Below are 19,839 nucleotides of genomic sequence, written 5' to 3' on the forward strand. Positions count from 1 at the left end.
GTTCCTACCGGAAGTTACAAGCACTTTTGTCTGTGTTTTCCTCTGAGGAGCAGTTTTGTCTCTGTTTTATTCAAAAATTGCGCTAGAGCGCAATTTTGAGTTTTGGGGTTCGTTTTTTTTTTTATTAGATCGCAATTTCTACCAGTCCTGATGTGTGTGAAAAGTTTGGTGAGTTTTTAAGTATTTTAAGGGGGTCAAATTACAGCTCAAAGAGGCAAAAATGAGTGTTTTTAGTAAACTTTTGTCTTGAAGGAGAAATTGCCAACTTCCTGTTGGTTTTTGCCCGAGGATGTTAAATTATGAAATGTAGGTCTAAGTGAGACCTACATAGAGGTTTTTTGTTTCATGTCTCTACGACCTTCCTAGTGGGAGTTACAGGCAGTTTGTTTTTGTTTTTTCCTAGGGGGCGCTAGAGCGCAATTTTGAGTTTTGGGGTTTGTTTTTTTTATTAGATGGCAATTTTCGCAGGTCCTGATGTGTGTGTCAAATATGGTGAGTTTTGAAGCATGTTAAGTGGGTCAAATTGCAGCTCGAAGAGGCGGCCGGTATAATAATAATAAACCTTACAATAACAATAGGTCCTTTTCGTCCCATTGCAAAAGGACTCCCTTTGGGATTCCTTTGACAATGGGCCGTGCGGGCCCTAATAATAATATGACTCCTTAAATGCGCCCTATAACCCGGTGCGCCTTATATATGAAAAATATCTAAAATAGACCATTCAATCTATGGTCTGGAAAATATGGTAAATTAAAACTCAATACATTCCATAGTTGTAGTTATAAAAGTCGGCTTTTACCTGAAGAGCAGCATCAGAGCACCGGAGAAGGACTTGAAGTTGTTGTGTTGGTTAATGTGTGTCTCTTCATTCAGCTTAATGTTCCCAAACACCTGAGTCACACGGTGTCAACAATAAAATCAACAAATAACCAGCTTGCAGTAAAAAAACAAATACCTTAAATGCTCCAATTATAGCCAGGGCCCTACCTAAACCATAAATGGTGTTTAAATGGAACCAGGTGATAACTGGAGAGACGTTGGTATTTTATTCCATTTTAACTATTATTAACTTTTTTTTTTACTTTGATAATGATTTAGAGAGCATTAACATAGTAGAAAGAAAAATGTAGCTGGCCATTTGTGTCGTACAGGCAACGTTTCTTAGTCACGTTTTGTGTTACAATCCTTTGTAGTTATGACACACTCCAATAAATTATTTGTAGTGTACACATTAATTATACTACAAAAAAATAAAAACATAGCCATTTAATTGCAATAAAACGTCATGCGCCACTACAAAAAAGAAGGTGTTTGTTCTTTTTTTGTTATCTTTTTGCCATCTACTGTTTCCCGAGTGTAAGGCAAAGTCTTCTGATGGCAGTGTGTCCAAGGGAGTGAAAGCTTAGTGAAAATTAGACATTGTAAAATGCTAAGAAAAGGGAGAAATGCAGACCAACATTTGCCACATTAGGCAATTTGCTAGAAGACAACGTGCAGTAAGCACATGATCACATTAACAATGATTCAAACACAACACATATAGAAGTTAACATTTTCCATTGAAATAAAAATGTACAAATCATCAACAAACTAATATGATTTAAAATGTACAAATAATTAAAAAAGGATCAAATATTAGAGTCATACATTAATAAGGCACACAATAAGACATGAATCAAACTATTTAGGTGTAAAGATGTAAGGCTTTCACTTCTAAACGTTATACAAAGCTCCAGGCACGAAGCTGTCTGTTATACCAATCATGACAGAAAGGAAAGAGGGTAGAGCACGGAAACAGACTTACATAGGAAAAAGGCCCCACAAAACATACATCAACCATGACCCAGGTAACAGATCATAACACTTTACGACCTTAGAATTAACAAACAAATATAACGCCATTATTTAACACTTTGTAACGGGCAATATGCAATTCTCTTTTTGTATCTCTTAAAGGCCTACTGAAACCCACTACTACCGACCACGCAGTCTGATAGTTTATATATCAATGATGAAATCTTAACATTGCAACACATGCCAATACGGCCGGGTTAACTTATAAAGTGCAATTTTAAATTTCCCGCTAAACTTCCGGTTGAAAAACGTCTTTGGATGATGACGTATGCGTGTGACGTAACCAGTGAAACAGAAGTATCGGTACCCCATTGAATCCAATACAAAATAGCTCTGTTTTCATCTCATAATTCCACAGTATTCTGGACATCTGCGTTGGTGAATCTTTTGCAATTTGTTTAATGAACAATGAAGACTGCAAAGAAGAAAGTTGTAGGTGGGATCGGTGTATTATCGGCGGACTACAGCAACACAACCAGGAAGACTTTGACTCGGATAGCAGACGCGCTAGCCAACACTAGCCACCGACCGCACGGATGATCGTGGTGAAGTCCTTCGTCCTTCCGTCGATCGCTGGAACGCAGGTGAGCACGGGTGTTGATGAGCAGATGAGGGCTGGCTGGCGTAGGTGGAGCGCTAATGTTTTTATCATAGCTCTGTGAGGTCCCGTTATACTAATTTAGCTTCAATGGCGTCGTTAGCAACAGCATTTTTAAGCTTCGCCAGGCTGGAAAGCATTAACCGTGTATTTACATGTCCCTGGTTTAATAGTATTGTTGATCTTCTGTCTATCCTTACAGTCAGGGATTTATTTATTTTGTTTCTATATGCAGTTAAGCACGATGCTATCACGTTAGCTCCGTAGCTAAAGTGTTTCGTCGATGTATTGTCGCGGAGATAAAAGTCACTGTGAATGTCTAATTCGCGTTCTCGACTCTCATTTTCAAGAGGATATAGTATCCGAGGTGGTTTAAAATACAAATCCGTGATCCACAATAGAAAAAGGAGAGAGTGTGGAATCCAATGAGCCAGCTTGTACATAAGTTACGGTCAGAGCGAAAAAAGATACGTCTTGCACTGCATTCTAGTCCTTAACTCTAATGTTCCTCATCCACGAATCTTTCATCCTCGCTCAAATTAATGGGGTAATCGTCGCTTTCTCGGTCCGAATCGCTCTAGCTGCATTGAAAACAATAGGAAAATATGAGGAGGCTATCAACTGACTACGTCACGCTACTTCCGGTAGGGGCAAAGCTTTTTTTAATCAGATACCAAAAGTTGCGATCTTTATCGTCGTTGTTCTCTACTAAATCCTTTCAGCAAAAATATGGCAATATCGCGAAATGATCCAGTATGACACATAGAATGGATCTGCTATCCCCGTTTAAATAAAAAAAATTCATTTCAGTAGGCCTTTAATACTCAAGCACTTTATCAAGTTAAATCTAACTTTCTGTGGTCACTTGATTGCTTAGTAATTTGGTTTGTTTGTTTTTTGTCCTACTCTACTTGCTATTAGTATTGTTTTATTGTTGTACATGGCCTTGTTGTCCTCTTGTTTTTGGTATTGTTCTGTCATTTGCCGCAGGGACGAAAGATGAAAATTAGCTACCTGGTGACAATGTTGCATATTTACTAGAGATGTCCGATAATATCGGACTGCCGATATTATCGGCCGATAAATGCTTTAAAATGTAATATCGGAAATTAACGGTATCGGTTTCAAAACGTAAAATGTATGACTTTTTAAAACGCCGCTGTACGTAGGGAGAAGTACAGAGCGCCAATCAACCTTAAAGGCACTGCCTTTGCGTGCCGGCTCAATCACGTAATATCTACGGCTTTTCATGCACACAAGTGAATGCAATTCATACTTGGTCAACAACCATACAGGTCACACCGAGGGTAGCCGTATAAACAACTTTAACACTGTTATAAATATGCGCCACACTGTGAACCCACACCAAACAAGAATGACAATTTCGGGAAAACATCCGCACCGTAACACAACATAAACACAACACAACAAATACCCAGAACCCCTTGCAGCAATAACTCTTCCGGGACGCTAAAATATACACCCCCCGGTACCCCCTGCCGCCATCCCCCTCCACCTCAACCTCCTCATGGTCTCTCAGGGAGAGCATGTCCCAAATTCCAAGCTGCTGTTTTGAGGCATGTTAAAAAAATAATGCACATTGTGACTTCAATAATAAATATGGCAGTGCCATGTTGGCATTTTTTTCCACAACTTAAGTTGATTTATTTTGGAAAACCTTGTTACATTGTTTAATGCATCCAGTGGGACATCACAACAAAATTAGGCATAATAATGTGTTAATTCCACGACTGTATATATCGGTATCGGTTGATATCGGAATCGGTAATTAAGAGTTGGACAATATCGGAATATCGAATATCGAATATCGTCTAAAAAGCCACAGCTCTAATATTTACACTTGTGTGTTCATCAATATGTACTCTCCCTGTTTTGAAAAAAAAAGTCAAGTCAAGCCAACAGCCAGAGACGTTAATAACAATGTTTTTTAAACCCTTTTTTTCTATTTGCTTACGTTGACAATGCACCTGGCCAAAATTCTATTTGAATAGAGGTGTTGATTGGAGCATTTAAGGTAATTCATGTGTATGCCACATATTAAAAAAATGCAAAAAGAGCGTCTGACCTGCATGCCTATGATGGCGTAGATAAAGAACAGCATGGCGATGAGCAAGCAAACGTAAGGTAACGCTTTGAAGGACTGCACAAAGGTCCACAGAAGGATCCGGATGGTGTAGCCTTGTCTCAGCAGTTTGATCAGACGTGCTGCTCGGAACAGCTTCAAGAAACTCATGTTGAATGTGTCCACGAACTAGCAGAAGGAAAATGGAAAAAAAAAATATACGATTAAAGTGCATTACGAGATGTTATGAATTTTTTAGTCTTCAGCTGCCTCTGCTGGTCATGAGTGGGCTTGAACCTATCCCAACGGACATGTCCCGATGCCATAATTGTGGAATCTCTTTGTGAAAGAGCCAATGGAGGGATTTTCTCTTTTGTACCTGCAAGTCGACTATAATCTCAGTAATGCTGCCAAGGACGGTGATGAAGTCAAAAATGTTCCATGTGTCCCGAAAGTAATTCTGTGGACACACAAAAGATTGAAGGTTGGAGTTGTTTTAAGTAACATCATATAAAGGTTTGTTTTTTCCTTACCAGTAAACCAAAGGCCATTATCTTTAGGATGCATTCAACAGAGAAGAGAACAGTGAACGCTGTATTCAGGTGCTTGAGTACTGCTTCATAGGCGGGCGGGGCTGAATAATACTAAGAACACATAAACAACAGGAGTTAAAATACAAGCAAATGCACTGAAAAAAGTCAGTGTTCAAAAACAAGAACAAAAAAAAATAAAATTAGGGGTATTTTACTTGAACTAAGGAAAATTATCTGCCAATAGAACAAGAAAATTTGGCTTGTCAAGACTTTCCAAAACAAGTAAAATTAGCTAACTTAAATGAACCCCAAAATACCTTAAAATAAGTATATTCTCACTAATAACAAGTGCACTTTTCTTGGTAGAAAAAAAAAAGAGACCCTTTTGCTCAATATGTTGAAAAATATTCTTAAATTAAGTAAATGCTAGTGCCATTATCTTGACATAATGATATGCGCTCGGCATAACATTTCTTGAAACCAACAAACTTATACTAAAAATTAGTTTATTGTTCTTATGGAAGACAACAAGGCAACCGCTTGTTACTCTCGGGGTCTTCTAGCCGCTCAGGCAAATCATATTGTCTAAAAATTCATTTTTCCATCGATAACATGACATCATCGCGCCAAGTGCGTGCTCTTTCAGTCATTATACAGCAAAACATTTTTAATTGTAATTTTGAAGAATTCATCTGAATGTGCATGAACTATTTCTGTTCAAAATCGTTAGAAATGTCACATGTTAAATGTTTAAATATTAACTGTCAGTTTACTGTACTGTGCCAACTGTACTACTATATGAGTACGTATTCTCTATTGTTTCATTGAAAATAAAACAGCAAAGTCCATTTGGCTGTCATCTGTTTTAATTATGAGACAAAATTGTGTCAAAATCATGATTTTTTTTCATGCTTGAAATAAGAACTTATTACTTTAAATAAGTAGTTTTATACTTGTGAGTGTTGATGACACAGCTTTGCAACAGTTGATATTCTAGTTTCAAGCATGTTTTACTCAATATAGGTCATAAAATCTCAGCAACAAGCTGTAATATCTTACTGAGATCATTTAGGACCAAAACACTTAAAACACGTAAAAGACTCTAACATAAAATCTGCTTAGTGAGAAGAATTATCTTATCAGACAGAAAATAAGCAAATATCACCCTTATTTGAGATATTTAATCTTACTTAGATTTCAGTTTTTGCAGTGTGAGAAGGGTGATCAGTTCAAGTTCAAGCATCATCAGTGTGCAATCTGCACATGCACAGGTTTGATGGAAGATTCCTCCACACCCATAAATAATAACCACAAGTCTCTGCACCCCTCAGCTGTTGCACTATAAAAAGGAGTCATTCCTCCGGGGTCGGCAGCCACGGTTAATGAGGTCATGCTAAATAGCAGCCCCTGGACATTACCGATCAATATTTAATACAGGCTGAGTCACCCGGCATCTGTCTGTCTGAGCGACCCAATGGGGGGAAAAAAGACAATTTCAGGAAATAAAAAGCAGTGAGAGTCCTGGAGAAAAAAATGTCAATACACAGAAATCACAGTGGGGGCGACATAAGGTGGGATGGCAAAATAATTCCATCCATATTTTTTGCAGGGAGTTGCTCATCTCCACAGAAGAGCTTATCCAATGATTTAGCTTGTATCCAACCATATGGTGCTGTGGTGAATAATAATAATAAAAAAAAGATGTTGCTGCCAGTTCCCCTTGTCCCTTTTTTGCTATGCTGGGCAGTTTAGCTGAAAAAAAAAAACCCCAGCCTACTTTACACTGCATAAAGTGAAATAAAAATGTTTTCTTACTACGTTAGCCCAGCTAGAGATATACTGTACTTTGTGACCTAAAATAAACCACAAAAACCTGCCAACCAGAAAAGAAGATTAGACAAAATAAGTAAAAAATGACATCCAATTTTTCTATTCTGTTGGCAGCTTATTTACATTTTAAGACATATATCTAAAAATAAATGAATAAGACAGCTCAGATTTTAGTACAGTTACTTAAGATAAGCAAATTGCTCAAACATGTTTTTTTGTTTTTATTTTTACCTTTATTTTAGATTATTATTATTGCCTATATTTCAGTTCTTGCAGTGTAGGAAACATTTTTTATTGGGCACAAAGGTAAAAATGTGCAACAAGTGATTTATCCATTTACCACAAATAATAAATCAGAGCCATATCTAAGTTTCTATAATCATTATCTTGTCAAAATGTTAAGTTTCGTTTTCAAGTTCTACAAAATCCAAAACTAGTGAAGTTGGCACGTTGTGCAGTTCGTAAATAAAAACAGAATACAATGATTTGCAAATCCCTTTCAACTTAAAATCAATTGAATAGACTGCAAAGACAAGATATTTAATGTTCGAAATGAGAAACAAATTTTTTTTTGCAAATAATCATTAACTTAGAATTTGATGGCAGCAACACATTGCAAAAAAGTTGGCACAGGGGCATTTTTACCACTGTGTTACATGGCCTTTCCTTTTAACAACACTCAGTAAACGTTTGGGAACTGAGGAGACCAATTTTTGAAGCTTTGCAGGTGGAATTCTTTCCCATTCTTGCTTGATGTTCAGCTTAAGTTGTTTAACAGTCCGGGGGTCTCTGATGTGGTATTTTATGCTTCATAATGTGCCACACATTTTCAAAGGGAGACACATCTGGACTACAGGCAGGCCAGTCTAGTACCCGCACTCTTTTACTACGAAGCCATGCTGTTGTAACACGTGTAGATTGTGGCTTGGCATTGTCTTGCTGAAATAAGCAGGGGCGTCCAGTAAAAATTTGTGCTTGGATGGCAACATATGTTGCTCCAAAACCTGTATGTACCTTTCAGCATTAATGGTGCCTTTACAGATGTGTAAGTTAACCATGTCTTGGGCACTAATACACCCCCAAACGTCACAGATGCTGGCTTTTGAACTTTGCGCCTAGAACAATCCGGAGGGTTCTGTTCCTCTTTGGTCCGGAGGACACAACGTCCACAGTTTCCAAAAACAATTTGAAATGTGGACTCGTCAGACCACAGAACACTTTTACACTTTGCATCAATCCATCTTAGATGAACTCGGGCCTAGCGAAGTCGGCGCCGTTTCTGGGTGTTGTTGATGAATGGCTTTTGCTTTGCTTAGTAGAGTTCTAACTTGCACTTACAGATGTAGCGACGGACTGCAGTTACTGACAGTGGTTTTCTGAAGTGTTCCTGAGCCCATGTGGTGATATCCTTTACACACTGATGTCGCTTTTTGATGCAGTACCGCCTGAGGGATCGAAGGTCCGTAATATCATCGCTTACGTGCAGTGATTTCTCCAGATTCTCTGAACCTTTTGATCATACTATGGACCATAGATGGTGAAATCCCTAAATTCCTTGCAATAGCTCGTTGACAAAATGTTGTTCTTGAACTGTTCGACAATTTGCTAACGCATTTGTTCTCAAAGTGGTGACCCTTGCCCCATTTTTGTTTGTGAATGACTGAGAATTTCATGGAATCTACTTTTATACCCAATCATGGCACCCACCTGTTCCCGATTAGCCTGTTCACCTGTGGAATGTTCCAAATAAGTGTTTGATGAGCATTCCTCAACTTTCTCAGTCTTTTTTGCCACTTGTGTCAGCTTTTTTTAAACATGTTGCAAGCATCCAATTCCGAATGAGTTAATATTTGCAAAAAATAACCAAGTTTACCAGTTCGAACATTAAGTATCTTGTCTTTGCAGTCTATTCAGTTCAAAATAGGTTGAAAAGGATTTGCCAATCATTATATTCTGTTTTAATTTACAGTTTACACAATGTGCCAACTTCACTGGTTTTGGGTTTTGCATATCACAGTACTCCTAACTACCTGTTTTTAATCAAAATAACTAATCAGACAGTAATGGATGATACTGTGTTTTTTCTTCATGCAGATATATACCTTCATCATCAATACAATGGTGTTGAGAGCGATCATAGCCAGGACGGTGTACTCAAAAGAGGGTGAGACCACAAAATGCCACAGACGATACTGGAAGGTGTGGCGGTTTTGGGGCATGTAACGGGTCAGCGGCTTAGCACCGATGGCAAAGTCGATGCACGCCCTCTAAAATGAACAAGAAGAAAAAAGCAGATGGATAAACAGTGCAAATGACATCCATGGTTAATGTGAACCTGCATTCGAAAATGAATGCAAATACAATAATCCCAGCATTTCTTCTTAAAGTGACCGTTATATTATTAATATAATAAGTTATCATTCAGAGTTGCAATATCAGTATCACAGTGGGAACCCAGAAGAGTATTCAGTTAAAGTCTGCACACTTTATTTTACTTTACATTACTATTTTTTGATGAAAATCTAATATGTCTGCCTTCTTTAACCTCATTTTTCTCCAGGCTGCACTCCTCCATCATCTTATCCCCCTGCTCCTGAAAGGTGATGATGATGAGAGCCACAAAGATGTTGACAAAGAAGAAAGGAAAGACTACAAAGTAAATGACGTAGAAGATCGACATCTCCATCCTGTTGCTGTGACTTGGCCCCCTGTCTTCCTCTGTCACGTCCACCGAGTGCTGCAGGACCCTGGAGAAAAACAATAGTGGGCTTATAACGGTGAACTCTATTCTAATTCCTTGTGAATTAAGGAAAAATGTGCATTATATTTGCACTAGGCAGCTCAGTGGCCTAGTGGTTAGAGTGTCCGCCCTGAGATCAGTAGGTCATGAGTTCTAACCCCGGCCGAGTCATGCCAAAGACTATAAAAATGGGACCCATTACCTCCCTGCTTGGCACTCAGCATCAAGGGTTGAAATTGGGGGTTGAAACACCAAAAATTATTCCCGGGCGCGGCCACCGCTGCTGCTCACTGCTCCCCTCACCTCCCAGGGGGTGATCAAGGGTGATGGGTCAAATGCAGAGAATAATTTCGCCACACCTAGTGTGTGTGTGACAATCATTGGTACTGTGGATAATGCATATGTTTAAGAGCTATTTCTTTATTCATAATCATGTTTGAATCAGCTCATAATTTTCCATGTATACTCTGTATACTAGTTTCTCTTTGTCTTCAGATTGCCTGTTTAGACAGGGTCGTAAACCATCAGGAATGTGAACACAACCCCCAAGTCTCTCTTCTTATCAGTGTTGAGAGGAGGGGGGGCGGGGGGGGGGGAGATGGGGGCTTTCTTTGTGTGAAAAGAGTTGCTTTTTCCTTTGGAATGCCAGATCAACTTGGGCTGCGCATTCGTATGTGTTGTTCGAGGCTGGTCTCTATTCTCAAATATTTGACAATAAAATTACAAATTACCTATTCTGTGCTGGGTGGTACCTTTGAGTCAGTTTATATGTTGTCTAAGGAACTTGGGACTGACCAGCGCTTTACATCCCACTTGGAGGAACATCTGGTCAAACGCAACAGTACTTTAACTTTTAACTATATGGCCACTTTGTGGTGTATTTACTTTTTCACACCACTGCAAATTAACACAATAATAAACATTTTGTTAAATTAATAACAGTCTAAACAAGCCATTTTAAAGGTAGAAACTGTGATATACTTGATAATGCTTGGTTTTCATCGATATTGTCAGATAATGAAACATTGTGTTTATTAATTTGAATGATGTTTGCATTGTCTCATATTGATAGTATTATTAATATTGCAAATTGGATTTATCTGCAAAGTTTGTAATACAAAACCCAAAACCAGTGAAGTTGGCACGTTGTGTAAATCGTAAAAAAAAACCAGAACACAATGATTTGCAAATCCTTTTCAACCTATATTCAATTGAATAAATGATAAATAGACTGCAAAGACAAGATACTTAACGATCGAACTGGTAAACTTTGTTATTTTTTGCAAATATTAGCTCATTTGGAATTTGATGCCTGCAACATGTTTAAAAAAAGCTGACACAAGTGGCAAACAAGACTGAGAAAGTTGAGGAATGCTCATCAAACACTTATTTGGAATTCCCTCAGGTGAACAGGCTAATTGGCAACAGGTGGGTGCCATGATTGGGTATAAAAGCAGCTTCCATGAAATGCTCAGTCATTCACAAACAAATGTGTGAGCAAATTGTCGAAAAGTTCTCAAGGAGCTTTTGCAAGGAATTTAGGGATTTCACCATCTACGGTCCGTAATATCATCAAAAGGTTCAGAGGATCTGGAGAAATCACTGCACGTAAGCGGCAAGGCCCATGACCTTCGATCTGCATCAAAAAGGGACATCAGTGTGTAAAGGATATCACCACATGGACTCAGGAACACTTCAAAAAACCACTGTCAGTAACTACAGGTTGTCGCTACATCTGTAAGTGCAAGTTAAAACTCTACTATTCAAAGCGAAAGCCATTTATCAACAACACCCAGAAACGCTGCCGGCTTCGCTGGGCCCGAGCTCATCTAAGATGGACTGATGCAAAGTGGAAAAGTGTTCTGTGGTCTGACGAGTCCACATTTCAAATTGTTTTTGAAAACTGTGGACGTCGTGAAAAGAAAAGAACCATCCAGGCTGTTATAGGCGCAAAGTTCAAAAGCCAGCATCTGTGATGGTATGGGGGTGTATTAGTGCCCAAGACATGGGTAACTTACACATCTGTGAAGGCACCATTAATGCTGAAAGGTACAAACAGGTTTTGGCGCAACATATGTTGCCATCCAAGCAATGTCTTTTTCATGGACGCCCCTGCTTATTTCAGGAAGACAATGCCAAGCCACATTCTGCACGTGTTACAACAGCGTGGCTTCGTAGTAAAAGAGTGCAGGTACTAGACTGGCCTGCCTGAGTCCAGACCTGTCTCCCACTGAAAAAATGTGGCGCATTATGAAGTGTAAAATACCACAATGGAGACCCCGGTCTGTTGAACAACTTAAGCTGTACATCAAGCAAGAATGGGAAATAATTCTACCTAAAAAGCTTCAAAAATTGGTCTCCTCAGTTCCCAAACGTTTACGGAGTGTTGTTAAAAGGAAAGGCCATGTAACACAGTGGTAAAAATGCCCCTGTGCCAACTTTTTTGCAATGTGTTGCTGCCATTAAATTCTAAGTTGATGATTATTTGCCCAAAAAAATTACGTTTCTCAGTTCGAACATTAAATATCTTGTGTTTGCAGTCTATTCAATTGAATATAAGTTGAAAAGGATTTGAAAATCATTGAACCACTATCAGTAAAATATAGTGCAACTTTACTGTGAGATGAATGTCAACAATTTAACAAGCATAGTCATATTTTGTCTATCAAAGATTTGGTTTGACATTATCTATTAGTTGAAAAGTTACAATTAAATTGATCATAAATGTGAAAAAACATGCAGGAACTGACTGAGGCCAGCCTTCTCCTGTAGACACTGTGAAGAGAGTCAGCAGAGCCCAGATGACGTTGTCGTAGTGGAACTCGTGTCTCTTCCAGTCCCGTTTCTTCACCTCTTTCTTGTCCTTCCCATAGTCGATATAGTAACCCCTGGAGGTGGGAGACCACAGAAGATTTCAATAATATCATCTGAACCATGGTTTTGGTACATCTCTTAACATTGCAAACCTAGATAACATGTTCTTGTTGTTTATAATACACTAGGCCTGGGCAACTATTTTGACTCGGGGGGCCAAGTTTAGAGAATAAAATGTGTCTGGGGGCCGGCATATCTATTTTTAGGAACACTAATACAAAACCTCACAATAATGTCTGATTGAATGCTAAAAACGTTATTACAAACCGCCTTAAAAAATGGAATGGAATTTAACTTTTTTTTTTTACTGAATGAGACGCCCATAATGTACATGAAAATAAAGAGAGTTGGGATTTACAATATTACTATGAACGATAAAACACTGAATATTGACAACATACGAATGTCACACCCCCTCTCGTTCGACATGTTTTACAATCAACAAAAATGCAACAAACACAGCGAAATATGAACGCGAAGGGTAAAAAAAACACCACCTACAATTTGATATAAGCTTTGTTGTAAAAATCTCCTTCTGTCCCTGACACCCGCATTTCATGCTGGCCGCTCTGGAAACACTCTGTGGAAATGCTCCCCACCCACACTGCTTGGTGCCTCGTCTGAGCCGCTGTGACTTACACTACCGTTCAAAAGTTTGGGGTCACCCAAACAATTTTGTGGAATAACCTTCATTTCTAAGAACAAGAATAGACTGTCGAGTTTCAGATGAAAGTTCTCTTATTCTGGCCATTTTGAGCGTTTAATTGACCCCACAAATGTGATGCTCCAGAAACTCAATCTGTTCAAAGGAAGGTCAGTTTTGTAGCTTCTGTAACGAGCTAAACTGTTTTCAGATGTGTGAACATGATTGCACAAGGGTTTTCTAATCATCAATTAGCCTTCTGAGCCAATGAGCAAACACATTGTACCATTAGAACACTGGAGTGATAGTTGCTGGAAATGGGCCTCTATACACCTATGCAGATATTGCACCAAAAACCAGACATTTGCAGCTAGAATAGTCATTTACCACATTAGCAATGTATAGAGTGTATTTCTTTAAAGTTAAGACTAGTTTAAAGTTATCTTCATTGAAAAGTACTGTGCTTTTCCTTCAAAAATAAGGACATTTCAATGTGACCCCAAACTTTTGAACGGTAGTGTAGATTACCATAGTAACTAATTAGATTACCATAGTAACTATTATATCATGTAAAAGCGCAGATTCCAACCATTTAAATACTTTGTATGGTTTAAGACTTATGGTAATTTGAAAACATCACTGCACATTATAATGGCAGCTACAGTTTCCATCTGAAATATCTACAAAAAATATTTGGGAATGTCCGGCGGGACAGATTGAAAAGCTTAACAGGGGCGCATGTGGCCCCCGGGCCTTAATTTGCCCAGGTCTGATCATAACAGAAATGTCCTTGAGATCATACAACTTGGAATTCAACCAAGAATAAAAACTATAACTATGCCTCTAAAGTTGCGTATATAGTAAGGTGTCGTATAAACCAGGCAAGCGAGCAGCAGACAAAGGAGAGTACGAGTTATTACTGGCAGTCCTTCTCTGTGTCCTTGGAGCTGTCGTTGCAGTAGAAGAACTTCCCTTTGAAGAGCTGCACAGCGATGACGGCGAAGATGAACATGAACAGCTTGTAAACAATCAGGATGTTGAAGACATTTTTCAGTGATGTCACCACGCAGTCGAACACAGCCTAGAAGCAAAGACATAAGATTACAACAGATCTTCACCAGGGATAACACTGGAGAGCTAATGATATAGTTTAGAGAAGTCAGTGTAAAGCTTGTATAGCAGTATAAATTTACTATCCTCTGAAAATGATTCAACAGCTATTATTGTCGAAATATCTATTTAATTGTTTTACTATTATTATTATCAATTTAGACATGTTACAGGTTTAAAAATACATTACAGCCGATACCAATGAAGCCAAATTTCTGAAGGAAATTAGTTTTTCTGTGGATTTTCCCTGAAAATTTGCGTGCATGCGCACACATGCCTTTTCTTGCCACGCAGCAAAGCAGGAAAACGTAACATGACTACAATCATTTGCACAGAAATACAATGTGTAGGGTTTACATACTATCAGGAAATGATACACAACATTTTAGTTTGCTAAAGCAGTGGTCCCCAACCACCGGGTCGAGGCCCGGTACCGGTCTGCGGACCGATTAGTACCGGGCTGCACAAGAAATAAAAAAAATAAAAATAATAATACTAACTTTTTTATTTTTTATTAAATCAACATAAAAAACACAATATATAGATTATATATCAATATAGATCAATAAAGTCTGCAGGGATACAGTCCGTAAGCACACATGATTGTATTTCTTTATGGAAAAAAAACCCCCCCGGTCCGTGGGACAAATTTTCAAGCGTTGACCGGTCCGCGGCTACAAAAAGGTTGGGGACCACTGTGCTAAAGCATTAATTGAAGCAAGCTACTGTATTGCTAACAACTAAGCCTGAACAACACGTAACATTAACAGTTATTTACACTACTCTACAATATGAAGTATAAACCATAAAACAATGAATATCAGGAGCACTGTTTGTAAAAGACCAACTTTTACTATATCGTGTTTATTTTCCTAACGGCGGTTTGCAAGCAATCAGAAACATTTATCACAGATAAGATGCGCCAAATATGGCAAAGTGTGGAAAAAGTGTTTTGCATTACCCATCATGCTTTACAGTGGCATTAAATGGGTGTAACGTTGACATATGCATAGTGCTAAAACGTTTCTTGTAATGTCCGCATGGTTGAGTGGGCATTATTTTCTTTGGCACTTATGTGTTGACTTGTGTTGTTTTATTTGCACCACATGTGGATACAGGTTGTTTTGATAGCTACATATAAATCTATGCCTTAAACTTTTTTCATTTAGTATACATCATTGACTTATATTACTCACAATCATTCAAATGTGGGAACATGATTATTGCTTGGACTTACATGACGTCATGTAATTGTCCGGCTCATTAAATATGCGCTGTGGTCAATTCAGAGTCTGTTCTCAATGATTATGACACGCAATTTAGCCTTTGTCGAAGAAAAATGCCCTATGCTTGCGTTGTTTTCGGCTGTACAAACTGTTCAAATCACCAAAAGGATAAACGTGTCTTTCGAGTACTTTGAGAGGTAATCAAGAAGGGTGAAAGAGTGCTAGATTTTACAAGTGAGAAAAGTCCAGTCCAAAGGAACGGAGTGGAAGTTACTTTATAATAGGGTTGTCCCAATACCAATATTTTGGTACCGGTGTTGGTACCAAAATGTATTTCGATACTTTTCGGTACTTTTCTAATTAAAGGGGACCACACAAAGTGTCATTATCAGAGACTATTATTTAAGCCTGTTTTGCCAGTTAGTCATGCTGGCGACATTCTGTCAGGACGGGGGGGGTCGCAGCTTGCTGCAAGAGTTGTTCTCCCGGGATGCAATCGGACTATATCGGACAAGGCTTGAAGGTAGGAACATTTTTAATTGTTCTCTATCAATAGGTACAAACAAAAGGGCACACAAGGCGAAGGCACAACTTAGCGTATGATACAAAAACTAACACATAGGCAGAAACTATGGACATGAAACAAAACTTACTTGGCAGAGCATGAATCTATGGCATGAACAGAGCAAATACAGAGTAATGTCGCCAGGACGACTAACTGGCAAAACAGGCTTAAATAATAGTCTCTGATTAAAGCAGGTGCGTGAGTCAAACACATGAGACAGGTGAAACTAATCAGTCGTCATTTAAACTAAAACAAACAAGACAGCGCAAACAGGAACTATGGAGTCTTAAACCGAAAATAACAAAAAACATGCACAGATTTTTTTAACACAAAAATCTTAGGGTACATTAAACATATGTTTCTTATTGCAAGTTTGTCCCTAAATAAAATAGTGAACATACGAGACAACTTTGCTTTTATTAGTGAGTAAGCAAACAAAGGCTCCTAATTAGTCTGCTGACATACGCATAGGGATGCATTCCATTGCATAGTTTGATCTTTTTGCTTGCGTCTGCTTTTTGCAGGAAGATCTAGCCCCTTTTGCGTACTCATAACAGCCATCTTAGCTTCGTTGACCACCGTTTTTCTTCACTTCCGAGAAGAAGTCACATGACGTAATACAGGAAATAGTGGAATAACTTAAATGTTCATATAATAACACATTTAGTGACGTCCCACTGACCAGATTAAAGTCGCTGGTGGGCCATAGTTTGAACAACCCTGTTTTATAGTGATCAAATTGTGACAAAGTAAATAGGAAAATCCCTGACCTTGAGTTTTGGAAGCCTCTTGATGGTCTTCAAGGGTCTGAGGACACGTAATACCCTCAAGGACTTGATGGTTTTAATATCCCTTCCCTTGTTGTTTCTTTGTAAAGAGACACAAGTGTATGGTGAGTTTTAGATTTTAGACATTTCTCCATATTACATATTTTAATCTGGATATTATTACCCCAACACATTGCTGCAGGCCAGCCCGCAAGGTCACCATTCAGGGATAGAAAGAGAGAGAAGTTAGTGCACGTAAACAATTAGAAAACAGAACACTTGCATGCGGCCACAAAATGAGGGTCAAACCAATCATGTCACTGACGTGAGGGCAAAGGCCACCAGAGCGCCGACCACCACTATAAAGTCCAGAATGTTCCACAAGTCTCTAAAATACGAGCCATCATGGAGGATCAGACCCTGGTCGATCATCTGAGGACAAAGCACTACATGAAATGTCTCTACATATAGTGAAATAAGCTGAATACATTTTAGAATGATAACAACATAATAAACATTAAAATGAACATATTTCTGACATTGCCAGTCAGAACTCAATATTATTACTACATCAACCTGTCACACCGTGGTGAGGGATGTCTTGTCTTGGTTTTTTCTGTCTTGTGAATTGCATGTTTTAGTTTGAAATGAAACTCCTCTCGTTTCAGGCCACTTGCCCTTCCTTTTGTGTCATCATTGATTGTTTCCACCTGTTCCCCATTACCCTCATGTGTCTTATAAGCCCACGCCTCCCTTTGTTCTGTGCCAGATTGTCTCGTTTATTCGTGCCTCTCTAGCGTTGCCTTGCCTCGTCTCGTGTTTGAATATCTTGAGCCTGAATTCCTTCGTTGATATTTTGAGTTTTTCTTTTTCTCCTCCTCAGCTGAGTGATTTTGTGTTATTTAGTCTTACAGCCGAAGTGGTGAGTTTTCAGTTTTTTCTCACAGTTCTTCCTTTTCCTCAATTTTTTGACTGACATTTTTTGTTAATCTTTTTTAGATTAGAGACAGTGTAGAAGTTTCATAGCCATTGTTTCTCCCTCCTGTTGGAGCTGTGGAGGTTTCTCTCCTCGGGGTTCCTCGGGCCACCAAGCACTGACATGACAGTTCAGTTTCCGGGATACAACACTGTTTTATTTTGCAATAAAGTCTTTTTGTTGTGCTTTTCAGCAAGTGTTTGTTCGTGGCTGTCTCTCTCTCGCTCCAGCTCCACCACCTCTCTCCTCCCCGGCTGCTGCCTTTTAACAGAGCGACAGGTAATTAGATAACCAGGCCCAGGTGAGCCATCTACGCACCTGTCGCTGATCTCGAAGCCGGTCCTGGCACACCCCGCTTCGCTGCAGATCCGCAGGCCACGCCCCCCCTCCACATGAGCGTTTTTTGTTTATGATAAATTTCATAGAATAAATCCGGCGCCAAGTATAGTTCATTATTGTTTTTGTGTTCCTCCTTTCGGAGTGATTTTCGGTTGTTCCTTTTCGTGGAACCTTTTTCGCCGACCTGTCTAGTTATAGCCAATGTTGAATTGCCCTGACTCTGGAGGTGAAAGGAAGCTTTACAAATAAAAGCCTGCCGGATTAATCCCTACTCTGCATCGGAGTCCTATCTTTTGACCAAGCTTGACACAACCCCAAATGATGATAACCCTGAATACAACATCTCTTTTTCAAGCCCCATTTTTGGAGAAAAAATTGTTTTCAAGACAAATTATTGTTCAAAATTAGCTTAAAAGTAACTGGTATACTCAAACTGCAATAAAAAAGGTTATATTTATAAGCGGCTCAACAGTTGTTGTGACTGTGCTCCATTAGCTTCAAATTAGCACCATGAATTAATTATTAACTATTGCGAGACTTTTTTCAGATGGTTTCAGTGTCAGGACTGCATCTCTCCCGGTCACTGTTGTGTGTGTGAGTGACAGCAAGAAAAGCTTTGGCCTGTTTGGGAAGTAGACATTTGGTGATATCTTTTGCTTTACTCCTATCAATAATTTACTTTTCATAAATATATAAAAGTATTCATCATATTCTTTTCATGTCATATTAGGCTCCTGTGTTGCTGTTTTTAAGTTACAGCTTTTATCCAATCAGACTTCGGCCAGCTTGTTGCCAGCACTGTATGAATTCTGCCTTCTGAACCAACATTAGCGACCAACCAACTGTGCAGTTTAACGAACAGAAGACATTCGGTTAATAGACAGTTGCGATAGCCGATCAGATCACGAGTTTTTGACAGTAGCCCATTTAGCCTTACGTTCAACATGACTGTGATTGGATACTTACTTGTCGCTCCCAAGTATCCAATCAAAAGTTGTGATTTACGAAAGCAGAAAGTGGCACCGGAGCCATACCCGGCCAGCGGAGAAATCAGCGGTACTTGCTTTTTTAACCAACAAAGAAGCAGAGCAAAACGTTGATTAGGTGGCAGATATAGATTTGCAAGGGCATTTTCAAGAAGGATATTTAAAGAGAAACTAGATGTTGTGAAACGAGGTCGGCCAACCCCCGGGAACGAGTTAAGCTGTCCTGGCGGTGTAGTAGAATTTCTGACCTTTGAACTGTATTTCATGTCTGTCAAGAATGTACGCTCATTTCATTTCTCTTCTATTCTGTGCCATTGAATGGACCGGGTGTGGGACAAAGTTGAATATGAAGTCGTGCCAACCTGTCTACAGAATGTTTTGATTGTCTAAGTATGATTAAAGGATTCAAGGATGTTGCAAAACAAACATGTCGAACATCACAAAACCGTGACGCGCGAGGGAAACAGATTGACGCACGAAGAAACAGATAAAAATGGCCCGGAGACCAGGACTCGAGGGAGATTGCTTTTTTGTGGGTCCTCCGGAGGACGTCTGTTTGTTTGCAGGGACAAAACAATCCAACTTATGCACTATTGACTGAGTAAATAAACGTTTGTACTAAATTCACTTTTGTTGCTGTTTAAGCTTTGGACAATCCACCACAGCGGTGACATGGTTGCCTGCCACTTCATTGAATCAACCAACTACGAGTGAT

General features: G+C 39.0%; 1 protein-coding gene across 1 annotated transcript in view; it reads right to left on the reverse strand.

The window, feature by feature from the left end:
* LOC133644665 (voltage-dependent R-type calcium channel subunit alpha-1E-like) overlaps positions 1 to 19,839 on the reverse strand; it is a 495,634-nt gene that overhangs the window by 201,962 nt on the left and 273,833 nt on the right. The window contains exons 26-36 of the mRNA XM_062039342.1: positions 17,149 to 17,255; positions 17,008 to 17,019; positions 16,827 to 16,923; positions 14,076 to 14,236; positions 12,389 to 12,526; positions 9,444 to 9,645; positions 9,001 to 9,165; positions 5,069 to 5,179; positions 4,915 to 4,995; positions 4,539 to 4,724; positions 800 to 891 (exon numbers count right to left, since the gene is read on the reverse strand). Coding sequence (XP_061895326.1) covers positions 800 to 891; positions 4,539 to 4,724; positions 4,915 to 4,995; positions 5,069 to 5,179; positions 9,001 to 9,165; positions 9,444 to 9,645; positions 12,389 to 12,526; positions 14,076 to 14,236; positions 16,827 to 16,923; positions 17,008 to 17,019; positions 17,149 to 17,255 — 1,352 coding nt within the window. The remainder of the gene's footprint in view (positions 1 to 799; positions 892 to 4,538; positions 4,725 to 4,914; positions 4,996 to 5,068; positions 5,180 to 9,000; positions 9,166 to 9,443; positions 9,646 to 12,388; positions 12,527 to 14,075; positions 14,237 to 16,826; positions 16,924 to 17,007; positions 17,020 to 17,148; positions 17,256 to 19,839) is intronic.

This window comes from Entelurus aequoreus, linkage group LG27, assembly GCF_033978785.1.
Source record: "Entelurus aequoreus isolate RoL-2023_Sb linkage group LG27, RoL_Eaeq_v1.1, whole genome shotgun sequence".
Classification (NCBI taxonomy): domain Eukaryota; kingdom Metazoa; phylum Chordata; class Actinopteri; order Syngnathiformes; family Syngnathidae; genus Entelurus; species Entelurus aequoreus.